The sequence below is a fragment of the Rhea americana genome, unplaced genomic scaffold, assembly GCF_003343005.1.
Source record: "Rhea americana isolate MKP2758 unplaced genomic scaffold, rheAme1 scaffold_47, whole genome shotgun sequence".
In the NCBI taxonomy this organism is placed as follows: Eukaryota; Metazoa; Chordata; class Aves; order Rheiformes; family Rheidae; genus Rhea; species Rhea americana.
Window position 1 is genome coordinate 3,854,411 of NW_028186612.1, and position 19,922 is coordinate 3,874,332.

The window sequence follows — 19,922 nt, forward strand, 5'->3', positions numbered from 1 at the left end:
AAAAAAAAACAGAACAGAAAAAAAAATTTGCATTTTTACATACAAAAGAAATTTCCCAATTTCTGAAAAAAAAGACAATAACAAAAAAAAAAACATCCTTTGCAGGTCACCTTTAACTGAGTTCTCTAGTATATCAGATACCATCGGATTAAAATATAAGGGCGGGTAATGAAGCCTGCATTTTATTTATTGCCCAAGTTTGCAGCTTACAGAAAATGTTTCATAGCACAGGCACAGTGGCAAAAAACAGTATAACAGCCGATGGTCTGATACCATTTGGTGAGTATACAGTAGCAGCAATTAAAAGAAAAAAAGTACTCAAAACAGCTCAATACAGATCCAGCTTACCCAGATGGTTTTTTTTGTAAGAAAAGAATTTTAAACTAATAAATAGATTTCCTCCCCCTTCTCCCAAGATAACCACTTTCCAAATAACGAGAGGCATGGCAGTTGTGCGTAAGCAGAGAGAATAGAACTTCATCTGTCTACAATAAAAGGTGCTTTAGATCTATTTGCCACCCTATTTTCTCAATTCCATCATTCCCTAATACTCAAACAACTGCACATATGTTCAAAGCTATGTCCAAAACCCGATCAATGAAATGAACAAGTAACGCAAATCACCCCTCCCGCAAACTCTTAAATCTTCTGAGCAGGACAGAATGTAATACAACTTAATGTTAATGTGGAGACAAGAACCCAGCATCTTTGTTTCAACTTTTTTCCTTTGTTATATATTACAGTGCTCTATAAAATTTTTCCTTTTTCCTTTTAAAGCATTTAGACAATACAAGACTAAAAGATGTCTGGAAATACGTCTTATACAAAAATGAATTTTTATCTTAAAATAACATTCAAAAAGGCACTTCATTCTGTAAGAAAAAATTCAGAGTCAGGTCAACTGCTCTAAGCAGGGGGGTAAAATTGTCTGCATAGTGGGAGGGGAAGAAAGGGAGAGAAATTAACTGCTGAAATACAAGCTTCTTTTTTGGCATGTTTTAAGAAAAGCTGATCCAGTAAAAGGTGTCCATTTATGAAATTCATTAAAAGAGTCCCATTTAAAATAGCTTTTTTTTTTTTTTCCTTAAAAAAAGTAGTCTGAACACATGACCTTAGGAGTCAGGCTTCTGAAGGCTTATTAATAGCATCACTCATGATTGTCCTTCGTGTACAATGTAACAGGAAGATCAAGAGTAGCACTTCTGATAGGAGTGACCTCCCCAAAGCTTACGGTTGAAAGAGCTGAAAAAGATGGACACAGCCTCTAGCAACTGCAACCTAGTAGCAGAAGTCAGTTCAAAGATAAGGGCTACCTGTTGCAGAGTTTATGAAGCATACTGTAAACTTCTTCCTCTTTGCTTAGTCCTTCAAAGAAAGGAATAAGATCTAGCAGCTCCGTGTCTGTCATGTCATCAAACCAGGACTGCACAGGCACCTGGAACAAAGCAACCAACAAATACTAAGACACCTTCATGATGTCAACAAAGTTCATGAGCTTTGCTGGTACAGATGTCCCATCACAGTCACTGCCACCACAGTAAGGCAAATCGCTAGTTGTTAGAATCTGAGCGGAGTGCCAGGTTCAGGCTCATGTTTTCTTGTATGCAGCTATGCATAGCACATTAACCCCCAGATGCATTGTAAAACCAGCAAGATATGCAGCTGACCTTTTCCTACATGGAATACTCCAGGTAAGCTAGAGGAGACAACACCAGGCAGGTCAACTTGTTCCGTCTCCTTGACATTCAGAACAGACTGGGAGAAAGATACAGATTATGAAGCTGTATTGACGCTCCGCTTGGAAAGAATTATTTATGGGCAAGTCATTTTTTCCTTTAAGTATTATCAGTGAGAGTCACTAAACATAGGCATGCAGCAACAAATCCCTCTGGCAGATGAGACTGAGGAGGAAATATTTAAACAGTTAACACATCGGATTAAAATCTAAGACTTTAAGAGTGGGTTCAGAGAATAATGCATATAACAACACTTCGTAAATGCATGGGCTGGATTTGGGGAAGGAGTTCCGTGTATCTGCACTAAGCAAGTGTACTGAGATCTTTTAAAGACAACTTTGGAACTAGTTACATGCTGTAGTTTCTTCAGAGACTCCAGTATCAGTTAGCTAGCAGCATTTTTCTATACATGACTAAACCATTCTGACAAGGCCCTTGATTTCATCTCCTGACTTTCTACAGCTCATTATTTTCTTGGCACTGAATTCTGCGACACCAAATGACGATCTGGATCAGGTTTTGATTGCAACCATAAAGACAGCTTAAGAGTTACAGCTCTTGGTTATTATAAATAGCAACTTTAAACCACCAAGCAGAAACAAGTCTTCCCCCAATCATTTAGAACATTAGAGTATTAAGATCTGAATTTAAAAATTGATTGCTAAGACAAAAATAAAAACTTACTTAAAATGCTATTTCTGTAAGAGGCAGGACCATGCAAACAGTGTGCCTAATAAAGACCTCCTATGTTAATTTTAATAGTTCACAAGAAAGTATAAAAATGTCAAAGACGACATTGTGCAGCCTGGTTGTCTGAAAGTTGGTAGATCTAAGGGGAGTTCCAGCATGCTGTGCTGGCAGCTACAAAACAGATGTGAGCATCTGTACCGATTTGTAACAGTTGATGGAGCATGTGCCAGGCCACTCTATTACAGGTTCTGGAGCTGATATGAAATACATAATGAAAGTAGGTACTGTTTCTAATTATTTTCTCTTTGAGTACTGTTGCCTGCATTTTATCCTTGCTTCTAAAACTCTATGAATTTGTGGACTAACATTTCTAATCATGAAGTGAGCTGTCACAAAAATACTTAAAAGGAGAAGCAGAAAAATGCAACAGGATCTTGAATTTTCCCCCCATAGCCATGAATAGAGAACAGATAATAAAAGTAATTACCTTGTCTTAAAAAAATAAAACCTCCAAAAAACAAAAATAACAAAAAATTCCTCTTCGCACAATGAAGGAGATGCAGTAGCAAAAGCAGTTTGCCCTCCTTACTGTAATCACCACTCTGAGGAACAAAAAACATGCTATAGGGCAACTTCACCATTTAGAGCTAGGCTAGTTACGCAGGTTCTACGCTGCTTGGTAATTTTCACAACTGATAAGACTTCTCACACGAAAAGCTAAAACTGAAAACAGATGAACAGTCACGATTACGACACACTGTCAAGATGTGTTTGCTCTAGTCCTTTCACCATTTGCCTGTTGAACACTAGAACCTACCTGCAGTCTGAAAGTGGACACTAAATCAATTCGCATTTTGAAAGCTTATTTTCTGAGTCAGACAGTTTGGGCAAAGACCAGAAAGACCAAGTTACACGTGGGTACCTTAAATACTAAGAATACTTACTGCATTTTCAGGATGGAAGATGTAAGATGCAGGAGAGTTATCTACTATAATAACTTTACTCAGCTCGCGTCCCAGTCGACTCAGATCCTTCACATAATTTCCTCGGTGGAAAACGCAGGATTCTCTAAAGAGCCTTGCCCTGAACACACCCCAGCGATCCAGTAAGTCTGCTACTGGGTCTGCATACTTAAAAATAGAAGTTAGAAACCTGAAGTTAGCAATCTGTAGATAAGACTATTTCCAATAAATGTTTTCTCTTCATTTTGTTCCTTCTTTCTTGAAGTGTTTACTACAAACTTGAAGTGTTTACTACAACGATAAAACACAAGTTATCTTTCTAAAGAACATAATTTGCACGCTAATGTTTTCTGTGATTTATTGATTTGCTTTTATTTTTAGGGTCATCTCATAGTTGTCCTTTCACATCTAAAAGTTGGTGGATCCGGAGACCTCACCTAAGATTACCATAAAACCAATGAATGCTAACAGAAAATCAATAGGAACCCAATTCCAAAGTAAATTCATTGCATTTTATCTTCAGAGGTCTTGGGAAATTAGGGCATCTGACCTTGATGTAGCTTTCTCAAATGATGCCCATGGAATGACTGGGTCAGTAAGAATCTTCAAATCATCAAATTACATAACCAGGCCACAGAAGATCAGATAAACATGTCATTAGGAAAAATGCCTGGTACAATACTGGCAAATTCTCAAAAGGAGAGCTACTCAAATACATCCATCTTTATATAAATGATACTTTAAGTGAGGCATGACTTTGGATCCAAAATACGAAAAAAAATCATTCAAGTAAACATATCTAAATAAGAAACTGGAGTATAAGTGACTATATGCTCAAAAACTGTAGTTAGAACTGAATTTTGTAGGATAGTAGTTACTGTTTTTACAGTATTTCTTAAATTGAGGAGTAAAATTAACACTGATGTCAATTATCTCTTGACTATGAAAGCTATTACACAGATAACTGCAGGGAAAAAAAAACATTTTTCAGGATTTTTGCAGTGTGACTGAACAGACTATGATAAATAGGTTGCAGGGAAGACTCCTCAAAGCAATCTAATAGATCAAACAGGGTCCTGTCCCCTCTCACCGATGTCCACACTCTTAAAGGCTTGCAAATACTGTTACATGAAGTTACCGTGCTAGAATATATTTTAAAATTATCAATATAATTTTAAAGCAAGATGCCACAAATACATTGAAAGAACCAAAGAATTTAAGATGTCTACTGCTGTAACCACAAAACTACCTACAAGGTACTACTGCTACCAAGGATCAGAGGGCACAAAATATTCCTGTTGATGTTTCTGGCTTTACAGGGCCTAATTTTCTAACTCCAAATTATAAATGCACCTTGACAGTACAAAAGTGCGCTCCATGTTTTTGTACTCAAGTAATTTCTGAATCACCGGCTGATTATGCAGGTAGTGTTAAATACGGTGCTTTTTATTTCATGCCCAGCTTTAATAAACTGCTTTAATCGCACACTATTTGTTCTAATTTCCCACTATAACCATGGTAACTTGTAGGCCTTTCATATTGGCATTCAGAGCGATGCATGTAGGCTACATTATGAGACGAGCCCATATGTGATATTGTTACCATGGTGACACTTACCCACACACTAGCAGACAAAGTACACACTGTCAGACAAAGAAGCAGAAAAGAAGGGGAAAAATTAAGATAGTACCAACTCTGGAAATAGTTATCCATAGAAAAGCCACTGCAAAGTCCGCTAATGAGCGCTGTAAATGGTACTGAGAGGCAGACACTGACAGACCTTGGCTAGACTGGCTGTGAAGAGCACACATTCAAAGAGTTCTCCCATCCTTTGCAGAAACTCATCCACATGTGGTCGTTTCAACACATAAACCTGGAATGACAATGACTATTTAGGTCAAATGATGTTTAAGGTAAAACGAGGGGAAAAAAAAAACAACATACAAAAACCCGCCCATGTTACTGTAATCCTAACACTTGAAGAAACTACGTTAGCATGCAAGCAGTTCGAACAAAAGGCCGAACGGAAAAAGAGCATACAAGACAAAAGTAGACATTTAGCAACAAGAAATTTGAATGCATGGGCTGCAAAGACCCATGCTGCTTATGCAATTGCAAGTGCTCTGCATCTTCTGGAGTGCTGCTTTCTGAAAAGCTCATTAAAGGCAAAGCGAGCCAGTAGAAATCACGATTCACATCATATCTGAAATGACTTCGGTGCTGCTGCCTTCAATCCCGAGCCTTACAGGAAAAGTAAACCTGAACAAACTGTTATGATGATAGGAACTGCACAACAGGGAACTGTTTTCTTCCTGTAGCTAATTAGTTCATTTTCTAAATTCCAGGGTGCTCAGCATCGTATCGCTCTACATCAGTAGAGCTGATCGGTCAGTCAGATCTGTAGTGTGCTACTCGTCAAAAATTTCCATAGCACCACTCAGAACGTGCAGCAAATGCCACTTTTAAAATTCAGTGGCAAAGCCTACATCATCTTCTGTTTTAGCCTTGCCACAGATACTCACGGTATCTCTCATCTTAAATAAATATTCTCAATTTTGCTCTTCTTAAACAGCTCAGTTTCAACAAAGGAGCTATTTTGCCTACTTGCACTGACAACCATAGGTAGCCTGGTTGCTTATACTGATTAATTAATATTAAAACCATCTCTGCTCCTCTTTTTAGAGGGAGGAAGATGCTTTGTGTTCACAGAAAACACCAAGATAAGATAACTCCAGTCCAGAAAGCTTACAACTAGTTCAAAATAAACTAGAAAGCTTAAGGGAGGGGAGTCTGCTTGAAAAAATATTTATCTTGTTTGCAGTTAGATTAAAAGTTTGAGAAAGCACTGGCAACATTTTATCTTCTTAGTTTAACAAACAATCCGTAATACTGGAAATGTCAAATTGAAAAGTAATGTGTAACTGAATTTAAGTAGTACAAACATGATGCAACTTCAGCAACTTTTTTCTTCATGCGTAGAAGTGGATTAATTGTATGTATTTTACTAGATTCATAGTACTAAAAGGCAGAGCATAAAGCACCCAGAAAAAAAGCCTGAAGGAGAAAAATATGGAAATGCTAGTTTGAATTTAACTGTAACAATTGAAGCCTTTAGTAAAAAAATTGCATAATAGAGACTTGAAATGGAAAGCCTAAATGTGAAGGCAGAGCTTTATTAAAAACATGTATGACGGAGCTGTACATTAACAGCTGAAAAGATGTTAATTACTTTTTCACATTGCTTTATGCAGCACATAAAGCATGAAGATTTGTTTCGAGTTAAGTTATTCCTATTAAGTCTAACTAAACTTTACTTCTGCCATCTTAAGAAATTCAAGCAATACAGTCAAAGCAATGCATTCAGACTTTGATACGGAGAATAATTTATAACCTGGATTTTTTTTTATACACTTTCAAACAACCTCAGCAGGCACCTGACCAATCAATTATGTGTGTGTGACATTTTACGAATTAAAGACACTTAACAGATGTACTTCAGCACTGCTCTCTTTCCAGATAACTGCAGTGAAGTTTCCTGTAATTCACTGGGCATAAACCAAGTAATTTCCTCTCCAACAGTGCGATTAATTTTTCACTTAAAACTAGCAGAACAACTTTCTTCAATAGTATTTCCTTTCTTCAAACGTTTTAAGACAGCACCCTTGCAGTCGCTCTCCATTTGAGGAGTGTATTTGGTTTGCCAGGTACGAGGAAGGACAGCACGACGTGAGTTACTCATTAACTCCAGAATTCATTATGAAGCTTTTTATTTTTCAACCTTAAATCCTACTCACCCACACACTTATTTTTGAGCCACATAAAAGAATTCGCACTCCAAATTCTTAAAATCAAATTCTTGGAGAGTAAGTACTGGAACTTAGCATTACTTTCTCTTAGAAAAAAAAAAAATCAGTGTTTTCAGTCGCAGAGGAAGCAGTCCTCCTTTTCCTCTCCATCCCTATCTAAGCCTGTGTCAGCGAGGCATCTCCCCTTGGGATGCAACTACGGACTCCAGGCCAAGTGTTCAGGTGCTTGCGACACATCCCGTCTCCTTCACGAAGGGAGCGTAGAGTAAATCAACCCGGCAGCGAGAGAGAGTGAGCTTCCTAACCACAGGCCTGTGCACAGAAGCGGGTTTAAAAAGTACGTGGCATACGCTCTCTTCTGATGATCTGCAGGCCTTCTGTAGCCCTGTAGCAGTAACTAGTACTTATTAGCCCTAAGTATGCAGCATTTTTAAGTTGTATTGATGCCATTCTGCAGTTTAGATCTCCTGATCCATCACGGAGCTCCCTCTGCTTCCCAGTTCGGTATTTCTTGCTTTTTTTCCCCCCTCATCTTACCTATGGGGCCCTGGTCAACAGATTTTTCTCTCTCTCTCTCTCCCTCCTCCCCAAGCACCTTATTAATAAGGCACAGAATCTATCAGGATGATGTCTTACCACATTTTTTTCCCCTCTCTTTTTCTACAAAGCCTCTACCTTTTCGTCTCCTTCTTTTAAACGTTATTTTTTCCAGGACAACATTTCTTAGTACTCTGGATGGATATTTCTCTCAGCGTTGCTCTGAGAAGTCACACTCAGATCCTGAAAGTAACTGCAAGCGGACCGGTATCCCGGGCTACACAATCTCTTTGGTTTACTTCACAGAAAAAGCTTTCTTCAACTGACAGCGCAGCTCTTTTCTCCTCTTCCTCATTTGGATTTTTTTCCCTTCACTTTGTTAACTGCTGGACTTGAATCTCAATGCTGCATGGTTATTTGTGGCTTGGCTTCTTCCCTGTTGCATGACGTCTTCAGTTTAAATCTCTAGACTAACTGGCTCCTGGCATTTTTCTGAGATTTATATACCGTCCTCAGGGCATTCAAAAACACTCCAGTTTTTCCGTGCTATATATGCTCACTAAATTATTCCTTATCACAATAAGGATTCAGAGGAATACAGTCTTTTGCTTTGGGAATCTTACAATTTTGAAATATGAAACAGGCACTAGACACGTTTTCACATGATTCTGTATTTACAACTGTTAATGGTAGAACATAAGCAGTTATCTCTAATTGTTTCCAAGCGTTCAGTATTTCCACATACGTTCTCCATACCTCAAAGCAGTCTTAACCTGTAAAGACTCAGTATTTACAAACCAGAAGAGAAACCCAGCTTAATTTTAATCCATTAAGACAGAGAATGGTCTTTTAAAAATAACTTGAAAATAATGCAATCTTCAAGTAATGACAAAGAAATCTGTCCACGACTCCGCAAGCTTCTGTAATCTCCTATTTCATGGGCTGGGCAGATCTTCTGAACAGGAGGCAGGAAATAACACATGCTCGTGTCTTGTCTTCCTGGTTCACACAGTTGTGGTTGCCTCCCAGTGCAAGTAACCAAGAATAGGCCAGCTAGAACGGATACAGCCTATCCTGGATTACTTGAACCAGGTCACAGCCTTCTGTAATGGAATTAAGGAATTTTGTCCTTTATAGGAAGAAAGCTTGTTATTCCAACAGCGTTCTCCTCCACCAATGAAAAATATTTGTACATTACATCCAAAGTATACGCGCTAAACATTTCTTTAGTTTTTCAGTAACTAAAAATGAGTAATTATTAATTGAATATAAAAAAAATACTTAAAAACTAGTTTTACTGAAGTAATAAATTAAAGAATGGAATTCCAAGTAGTATCAAAACACACTTCCTGGCTGCCCTCTTTACTCCTGACAGCATGAAGCACCAAGGCACTACAAGTTAATTCAAATAAAAGGAAGGACTGCTGTACCCTAAGACTCTTCAGTCACTGTGGATTAAAGTTATTATAATGCATGGTTTTTAATCTGGGGGCTGTGACCACTCTGCACTTGTTAAACGGAATCACGTTCCAAAAGAGAGGCCAAGTTTGTGCCAAAATTAAGGTATGAAACAGACTGACCATCTTTTCAGCACCCACTGTTTTCATCTGCAGTAAGATTCCTCTAAAGGGTGCTCTCAGTTGCAACATACTTCACTGGACTTCCCACAATTTCTCATTTATAATTTGGTAGAACAAGGACCAAACTTGACTTCCTTTTATTGAGAGAATTTAGAGAACTGGCCAAGATAGAGTCAGTTTGCATTAGAAGCACCCTCTTTTCTAACTGCTATAATTTCCAACAGGAAGCTTGGAATTAATCTGTAGCTTTATCTGTCTTGTAGGCAGGCATAGTCTCTGCAAGCAGGAAAACATCTATAACAAAAGGAAAAGAGGCATCTCTACAACATGATTTATTTATTGTAAAACAAAGTGACCATGACAATTCCATTCAGGCAGACAGGTATGTTAGGCTGGAGACAAAGATGGGAGAGGGACAAGTGTTGTTCAGAAAAGCTATTTTTTATCTAGTGAAATTGGTTTATAAAAGTACCCTTTAAGATGACGATTTGAACTGTCCCACCTGCAGAAGAACAAGAGCCTCACTGACCTTTGATTATAAAGGACATAAGAGAATAAACTTTACCATGAACAAAAACTCACTAAATAAGTCTGTCTCAAATCTCTTGAGAATGTAGAGCAATACAGGTTCCTTCATAAGTGAAAGCATTTTAATTTATCACGTAATAGTAACTTGTATTTGTTATGACATTTGAAGAAAATTTCAGTCAAATTCCTATCTGAACGGGTACTTTCAAAATAGTGTTCTCTATGGAGTTGGGTCTAAGACAGAACTTGAGTACAACAACACTTCCAGAAAACCTCTTGTTTGACAAGACACGATGTTACTGACAAAACATATATGAACTGTTGACAGTATAGTTCCATATATGGATCCTGGGATATTTTAAACAGGTGGAAGTACTTTCTAATGCCAACTGTTAATCCTTGAGTATGTAAAACTCCTTAAGAAAATGGGCAAACATTATATAGATGCTAAGTTCTGACAGGTAACACAAAAGGTGTCAACACTGGTTCAGTTCATGCTCTGACTGAAAAGTTGCAGATTTCAATTGGGAACCACTTGCTAAAACTCTACAGCCTGTGTTAATTTGTGTCAGACTGAGCCAGAACATGCACTTCCGCTCTTCAGATTATTACACTAAAATGAAGAAAAATATAGGTGATGGTTGTAATTAGGTTTACTGCAGAGTTGGTTATAAACAGGAATCCAAGACCTTGCCTATTCTGCATACCCTATAAATTACCTTTAATTCAAGGATATCTGTTTTCCTTATATATTTCACTTTAACAGCTCAGATGGGACTAAGGTATTTTACCTATTAGAGATTAAGAACTTGAAACACAAAGGGATCAAGCAAGTTCCTAAGAATTACACAGGAAATTTCCACCAGAGCACACTTAAGAGACTAACTTCACTTGATCTTCTCTGTCAAAAGCATCCTCCCCCCCTTCACTTTTAGGATATGCACAAATCTACTCCCCTTGACCAGAGTTTTACAATTATCTATTTAAATAGAAACTCAAGTATTTTCCAGTGCAGTCAATCTTGAATGCCTAACTGCATTAAGTTTGTTAAGAACTTGAAAATTTGCAGTGAAGAAGAGTGGAAAAGCATAGGCAACTGTATTTCCAGCTTTGAGAGTTTGACTGTAAAGCCTTAATAGTCCTTTTTTTTCTTTTTAATATGTAAATATTGACAAACTAAGTGGTCATTATACTAGTTTTTTTGAAATCATTAGACAATTTATTTCTCTTCAAAAACATTCTAAAAAGTTTTGGGAAGAGAAAAAGTCTACCTTATAGCTCCAAACAACTAAAGCCCACATCAAATGATCCTATCACCCTATTACAATAGATAACCCTCAAGAAGTCACCTGTATGTTTTAAGCTTCAATTACTGGCAAACATAACTTAAGTATCCTAAATATTGTTTTTTTTTTCCCTACGTAAAACAGGCATAGTATAGATGCTGTCAGAGCAACTATCATTTTAAAACATGTTTCAGTCCACTGGCTGATATTTAATAATTATTTTAACAAAGTAACAATTACATTGATGGCTTTCATAACATGACATCAAATAAAAACTATGAATTAACTTTATAGCTTATGAACTATTCCAAGATAAAAATACTAACATACTTGTCCAAGCAAAAAATAATGTATTTACTTAAGACACCATTTTAGAAATCAAGGTATAACAGATCTTCATTGAATCATATCTAGAGAAAATTTGCAGCTCAATAAAAACCCAGAATAACCATCAAAAACTGTTTCAAACAACTTGCAAGTTTCACATATCAGAAAGGCTCAGATTTACATCAACCGGTACAACCTGCCTCCAGCATGAACTTTAGTGTCTCTGAAGAGAAAAATCTACAGTATTACATTTTTTTTCATTCAATATTTTCAGAAATGACTAATGATTAAAGACACTAAACTGAGATACATAAAGAGGACAGTTTCAGATTGAGTGTTTTGCATTCACTGAAAATCATTTCACAGTGTCTTAAATTTTGAAAGAGTAAGACACGAACAATTAAGTCTTAATTTTGCCTGGACCACTTAGAGATGCTCAAGTTCATGAAGAGTCCAAATCAGAGGAGCCCAAGTTACTTACAGGAGAAAAAGGGACAGAAGTTAAAGATTGGCACAAAATCTAAAAAAAAAAAAAGTGAACGGATTTCTGGAAGTATAAAGACATATGAACTACTGACAGATACTGAAGCTTACTTCCATCCACTCATCTATGTAGGGAATGAGAAATGCAGCATTTAAGCAGTTTTTCCTGGTACTAGCAATGTTTGAAAACTTCGTGTTCTCTGCATTTCTGGTTTAAAAAAAATTTACAATCGACCAGAAGTACTGAAGTCCTGAAAGGGTTCTTCCAGAGAACTGAAGCAGTTAAAACGGAGACTACGAGTTGCTTAGAAACTACGTACCTGATGGAATGTGGATGCCCTTCTGAACGCTCTACGGCAGAGCATAGCTTTTGTATGTAGCAAAAAGACCAGTTATTGAGTGTAATACAGTAAACATGGAGAAAGGTAGCAAACACTCTGCAGACACTGAGGACAGGTCCACAACCAAGTCAGTGCTGGGTGAACAGCAGCGCTTACCTGATGTATGGTTCCATCAATTTCTACAGGAACGATGAAATCAGCATTGCTAATTGGCTGGAAGAGCAACAAGGAAAGAAATCAACGTTAAAAATAAGATCACTAGGGAAGAAATTTCAGAGGCCACAAATAAAAAAGCCCCCACCAAAACAAATGAACAAAACAAAAAAAATTCACTATACCTTTCAAGAATGAGTTCATAAGCATTTTTGGCTACACAAATTACTTTGTGTGTGTCCTATACGTACAAAAGTTAAAACGTTCTTATGTAGCAGTATTTACAGGATAGTGTTTCCCATCTTCCCTCATATCTTTAGAGCTTCATATAATCTAAAACATTTTACTGCTTGAATAACCTTCACTACTGCTGAGTACAAACTGAGTGTGCTTACCACTATAGATATATAGTCAGATAACTTCTATGGAATCTGAGTGGATGACTACAAAGAAATTCAGCTATTTTCTTCAAACATTTATAAGTACAGATTCTACTTTAGGTAATCAGTTACTAAGTAGTTAAAAATAAAGAAACTGATAAAACTAGCATCTGATATATTTTAACCAAGAGCTGCAACAAGGGATAAGTAACAGTCACGATTCCCAGAAACCTCAAAAACTTGCTATACCAATCAAACAAATCATGCAAAATTGAACTTTAATGCAAAAGAGAGGAGGAAGCACAGTATCCAATATCTCAAATCCATTTTTCTAACCAGTTTGAGACAATCTACTACTTAGACTTATTATGAACCACCACCAGTCTAGGAAAATGATTCCTTGCAAAAAAATCTTAGAGTAGAAAAATGTCCTTGCCAAAAAAAAAAAAAAAAAAAAAAAAAGCTTTAAGAGAATACAGCTTAATTTTGGTTAGACAGTAGTGGTAGCTGGTGAACACAGTGCTAAGAATGTTTACTAGTTTAAATGGACCTCAAATCTGTGCAGAAACCTTCACTGTGGCTCATGCAGTACCTCTGTGATGAAAAGATCACATAAACATGCCTGGGTGAAGTTTGTAACTCACATCACGCTCTACAACATGGAAACAGTTGAGGCACAGAGCTGACAGATTTAGCTTTACACGGCTGATTAACAGAAAATAAACTTCACAGATTAACGCTTACAACGAGGACTGGTAATAGCATGGCTGATAGCTGGGGTGACATTATTAAGCTTATCATGGAGAACATCTCCACTCTGCTTATACTCCCCTCAGACTTATACTGGCTTTCCCATGCAATTTGCTGGATCAGACAAAAGATTGATCTTAAGTACCAGTAAGAAGGGAGAGCTCCTGAAGTGTTTAGTCTATAAAAAGTATTCAAACCACTTGAAAGAGTGGTATCAAGAAAGCAGAGAAGTACTAAAGGCAGATAGAGAAGCAGATCAAACTGAGAAGTCTGAACAGGTACTCTAAGAAATAACAGCAGAAAGGGAATTCTGCAGCATTAATCTGATAGCATCACTTTGAACCCATTCTCTGGAGAAATGAGATTCTAGCCCCACTGCCACAATACCTTTCAGAGAGAGTAAGGCCGCCATAAGGAGTTACGCTGATAGCCATAACTGTAATTGCAAATACCAAAGTAATAAAAGAAGCTGGTATTATCTGACTTCTGAAAATGCTGTGTCAGAGTAAGAAACAACACTGAATCTACTTGTACTGACAAACCAGTAAGGGGAAATGAACCTTTAGAGCAGATGTTGAAAACCTCAGCCTTTTCGATGACCACTAGTGCTAGTATGACCTGAAGAACACCTCACACAACTGCAGATACAAGCTAGTTTTTTCTTTAGCTGACACCCTACAATATCTAAGATGTGTCCCTTTTTCTACATCTGAAACAAGAGAGAGGGACAGCTCAAATCTGTTATCTGCATGGAGATATCATGCGGAATATCATCTTCTCAGGTAGAGAAGATGATATTCTGCAGAATCTCTAATTGCCAGAAAACAGGCACACAGAAGAGTTCTGAAGCTTCACCTTAAAAGAAATATAAATGAACTTCCAGTAAGAGTTAGCCAGCAAAGTTTTTAAGGGGGTGCCAGCTCCGCACATACTTTGGAGGTTTGCATTCACTTGCAAAATTTATGTACGTATGACTTCCTTAAGCAAGATAAATATTCTGTACAGACACAGAAAGCAGAAATAGTTTACTGTAAGTCGCAAAGGTTTTGAAGCCCATTGATCAAAACTCAGCTACGACTGAACATTGTTACCGACGGGGAACAGCAAAGAGATGTCAGGGAACACGTTCTGTTTAGACAACCAAATTTTTGCTTACAAAAAACCCCTACCCTTAGACTTTGCAACACTAACCAAACCGCTCAACTACATATTTGCTTCCCCCACTTGTATTCTGGATACTAAGCAGCTGTCTCATTGGGACAATAGATAAGGAAGAAGGCATGGACTGGGGTTCTGTGTTTCATCATTACAGGAAGACAGGGAAGTCCACAACAACTTGCTGGCTCAAGGTTTCTGAGGCTGCACACGTGTACAATATGTAAATACCTCAACTGGGAACCACACAGACAAACCATGAAAGAAAGTAACATATTTCTACCAAAAAATCTTTTCTTCATTTGAAAATATTTTTATTTAATAGAAAGCTTCAAAGTTTTAAACACACTTTAAAAATCTTTCATGGCTTTCTGAGTATGATTACATTCCATACTTGCATGTGGTTTAATTTATTTTATACAGAACAATATTTCCATCTCCTTGATTTAATAATTTCTGATTTTTGCTTCTATTACTGTTTTATGATGGGAATCATAACTATAACGTCTATCTATTCCTTTTTGCTCTTGCCAAAGCACCCCAGATTTATTTCTTTAATATGTATTTAACATAAAAGACTAATACTACTTAAAATTTCACAAATACATAGGGGCATAAAAAGATGCTTCAGATACCGCAGCTTTCAAAAAGCACTTTAAAAAATGCTGCATCTCTGGCTGTGTTTAAAAAAATGCATCTGAAATATGAAGCCTATTTCATAACCACATTATGTATTCAAAACATGCATATGTTTTAAATACAGCCTTTTGCACTTAAAAAAAGCACGGATTTATCTATGCTCTTACATTTTTTAAGTTGAATCTGCCTGAGAACAGGCTTTAAGTGATGGGGGGGGGAAAAAAAGAAAGAAAAAACTAAAGAAACTGCAAAAGGAACATAATTATTCAGGGAGAGCAGTGTAAACACAGGTATTAAAACTCCTAGTCTTCTGGAAATCATCAGAAGATTTTTAATGACCATGATGGCCTAACTTCCGCTGAAGGATCTCCCTCAATGTCACAAAATCCAAACAGCACCACTAAGTACACTGAACAGAGTGCCAGATACTAAATAACTAAAGCCATTATTCCGAAACCTGGTTTTCTGCTATGTATTACCATTCCAGTGCTTCATGTTATTTATCTATGACATTGTCTCAATTAATATGGTGTTAGTACCGCAGAAATCATTGCCACTTTTGCTTAACACATTTTACTTCAAAGGAAAAAAGGACCAGCTTTCTCTTCCTAGAAGAACATACTGTTCGGCATTCAAGACTAAGAAGGATAATCTTTTAATTTTTTTAGATATCATTTAATATCCATAAATACAATTTAAATACTCATTAAATATCATTTGAATAAATGTGATGATTAATTTTAAAAAATGAGCTGAGTAAGCACTCTTGGCAATAAAGGCAAAACTCCATCTTGCAAGGATTTACACTGTCAACTGTTAAACATGTATTTCCTTAAAATGGTTTTAAAAAAAACTCTATGAAAGACTTGAAGGGCATTTCATTTTCTTTCAAGAACCATAAAAACACAGCACAATGTTATCCACAGTATTCAAAAAGAAACATTCGTTTTTACATTCCAGATAGTCTAATACTTCGCTATTTTTGTAAATTCAGACTTTCACATTCAGTTTTCCCTTCCTTTTTTTGACTCTCTAATTAGGAAGGCATACTAGCTCCCTTCCCAATCCATCTGTGTTTCTAATTTCCCTGAAAAACTCTGAAGTGCCACTTCAAACATGGCATAGAAGACAACGATCTGGAACTGAGGTTCAGAGATTCCTGCATGCCACCACAAATTGGTATATACCACTAGGCACAATGAAGAAAGAGAAGAATCTTAGTTTTGTTTGACTTGAAGGCATACGAATATTTGTTCTAGTATCACCATATAAGGTCATCTTTAAGTCAACAAAGAAAGGCTGTTGCCAAATTCTAACCACAAGATGAATTATGGCTTACATATTTAAAAGCTGGCAACTAAATATTTGCTGGATTAGACTACGGGATTTATGCTTGCAGTGAAAAATAGAGTGCAACCAAAATCAGAAGACTGTAAAGCTAGTGGTAACTCTGGCTTGGTACTGGTACGGAAAAATACTATTGCTTCTTAGAAGTTCTTGAACATCAGTGTATAAAACTAAAAGATGCTTTATCACATCTGACATTTGCTGATCAGAAGGACTATTAGCATTCTGAGTCAATTTATGTTATTTGTATTACGGAGTTCTATTCTAACTCTAGACCTATATGAACAATAGAAAAGTACCACTACACCCACCACACGCAGAATTATGAAAAAGTTATAAAAGTTGTTTCTACAAGATGACTGACTCACCAGTAACAGCTAAAATGCTACTTGATTTTCTGTTGTGAAAGCTCAGCACTTAAACAGGCTTAAAAACTATGTTTGGGACAGCAGACTGACATTTACTTACCCATAATACAAAAAGCAATCTTCTCTGGCAGTGGAGCACAGCAATCACTGGTACTCGAGAACTACTGGTTTAAAAATACATCTACCTAGCCTAAAGTTGTGCTGAATTTCTGTTCTCCTAGGCTAGCTGCAGCATCATTTGAACATTGAAAACAAAACCTTATTTTCAGAGCAACAGGTTTTGTACCTGTTAGATACAGCTCTCCATTGGAATAGTTACTATTGAAAGCCATAAGGTCAGTAATCATTCAGATCTTCTTTCATTAACTCCCTCAAAATCCACCTCCCATCTTGCAAAAGTAATATTTGCGTTACTTCCCTTACAGCCACATTAGGATGAATAATCATAGAAGTGACATTGAAGCTGCTGCAAAAGAAGCTCATGATCTGTGATTAGATATAATGCTAGGTTTTAAATAACAAGAAAACAGGAAAATCGAAAACTGCTGAATGCCATGAAGGAATTGAATGGCTTAAAGCTATAAGCTGAAAAAAACCTAACAGAGTGATCTGAAAGAGAATGTTTTCCTCTATAAACAAAGGCAATAGTGAATCAAAAGAGTTACTGTGCATCCTAGGATAGTCTGTAAGACTCGGTAATGTGCTAGTGTTGAGGTTTAACAGCTCCTGTAGTGCTCACTAAAAGAATCAGGTTGCAAGGGATCCCTTATGAATTTACGTACCTTAAACGAACTGTGCACTAAAGTTTCATCTAAATCAATGACCACACACTTCTTCCCATAGTCTGATGCTGTCAGTTCTGGCAGGAGGTATTTAGCTGGTGGCTAAAGAAAGAAGAAAAAAAAGTAAACTCTATTAAAAGGGCACTTTTCCACTAACATTAGTATTCTGGTAGTACTCACTGACAATTGAAATACATGAATCAAAGCTGAGCGTTTTTCTGGGCCCATTGCAAGTACACATACGGAAAATCAATGGCTCATGCAATACCCATACAGACTTTTCTATTTTTCAAAATGAAAGGCTTGTGTAGAACACACTCCAAAGCACTGGAAATGAAGATGGCAAAAACCACACTGAGAAACAGGAGATCTTTTCCCTATGACACCCTTTCTAAACGCCTCAGGTTCTTGGTTTCCTACTCAGAGTCAATGCTAGTACCAGAAGTACACACTTCTGTCCCTGTCACCCAGATGGACATTTAAACAAATCATTATTTCTGTTTGCTATGATATATGCTAAGATGGAGAAAACAATTCTGAAGGAAGACACCATAACTAATTTTATCTTGCAGAACATGTCTCCCTGTAACCTTTACCACTTGTTACGGTACTGATCAAGTGCTTTCACATGAATTACGTTTAGAAGCAAACCATGACAGCTATAGGAAAGAAACCTCCCTCAGAACAAGTGGATTTTGTTTGTTTTAAACAGTATGCTGCCCTTCACAAAATGGTACCAATTACACAATGTGAAGGAGGAGCTCCACAAAAATTTTTCTAAAAGCACAGATGACTTTCATACTGTATAGTTTCTGAAAGAACAGAAATTAGAGATAACTATTATTTGGAACTGAAACATTGCTACAGTGTCACTGGCTTAAAGAGGTCTTTTTGGTGAATGAAAAGGACTAGTTTTATAGAAAAGTATGAAAAGAAAAGCTCAGGACTGACAGGAAATTAAATACACCAGGATATAAAAATTGGATATAGAGCTCTGCTTTATTCTTTTGCTATTGTTTTAGCTGTTCTTTTGAAATGATGTTGCTATGGTAAGGATGCAGGATTATTCCTTGTTCTTTTAATACAATAGCCTTTTATAGAGGTATTTTCAGAGACCTGTGAGGTCACCACTTTTGCAGATAGTGATGTAATGAATAAATAGCACTGAGCACAATACAGCAACAAGCACAGATTTTTTTTTTTTTATTACTATTAATCACTGACTTATTTCAGATTGGTATTAGTCAATGATGCCTAGTAAGTTATTGTTTAAAAGTAGTAACTAGTCTTAAAACAAGTAAGATTCTGGACTTTTAAAAAACAACCAGTCCTTAGCCAAAGTATAAGTTCTTGAGAGATTTTTAGGAGTGCTTACTGAAACTGTGGAAGCTGTTCAGCTTACAAGCCATTTAATATATTTTCTCTCAGCACACATCTATCAACGACCTTCAGGAAAAAAGTCCTGCTGCTTAATATTAGTACAGTATGCACTGCGATACAGTCTCATCGCAACGATCTAATTGGGTCATAATTTTTAGCATTAAATATATTCTGGCATTTAATACCATACCAAAACACAAATACAAGAAACATTGCTTTGATATATCCTCTTACAGAGGGTACAGAGGGTTCCATGTGTACAATACTACTACAAGTAGTTGAGCACTACCTATGCTTGCTTGCCAGACAATGTATTTGTACAGTAGGTTAGGATCAAATCTAAAGAGTTTAGGTAGTTCACTCCCACCTTAAAATCTAAAATGCATTTAGGCACATCATATAATTATTCCATAGTAAGAAGTATATAGACTTATAACCGAAGCAGACAAGAGGCTTATTAGCCACCCCCACTACCCTCCAACTAAGGATGACGTTCTTCAGAATCTGTGCTTGGGCAGACCTTTCTTCACCAACGCAACTACTTCTTCTGCTGCACAAATTCTTTGAATGAACACAGAAATGACTACGAAGACATGAGAACCTGAGGTGCAAGGAACCTGGATTCCTCTGACAGCACGGTGACAGCCTATTCCCTTTTTTCTCATCCACCCATAGCCCTGCTTTTTCATAAG

General features: G+C 36.9%; 1 protein-coding gene across 3 annotated transcripts in view; it reads right to left on the reverse strand.

The window, feature by feature from the left end:
- Positions 1–33: 33 nt before the first annotated feature.
- Positions 34–19,922, reverse strand: part of CTDSPL (CTD small phosphatase like) — an 82,417-nt gene continuing 62,528 nt past the window's right edge. For 2 of the 3 annotated variants that reach the window (XM_085316487.1, XM_085316486.1), the window contains 5 exons: positions 17,851–17,952; positions 12,433–12,489; positions 5,169–5,261; positions 3,371–3,556; positions 1,229–1,435 (listed from right to left, as the gene is read on the reverse strand). In XM_085316487.1, the coding sequence (XP_085172613.1) occupies positions 1,310–1,435; positions 3,371–3,556; positions 5,169–5,261; positions 12,433–12,489; positions 17,851–17,952 (564 nt within the window). In that variant the 3' untranslated portion in view covers positions 1,229–1,309. Of the gene's footprint in view, positions 1,436–3,370; positions 3,557–5,168; positions 5,262–12,432; positions 12,490–17,850; positions 17,953–19,922 lie in introns of all 3 variants that reach the window. The other variant, XM_085316488.1, reaches the window with a different exon arrangement.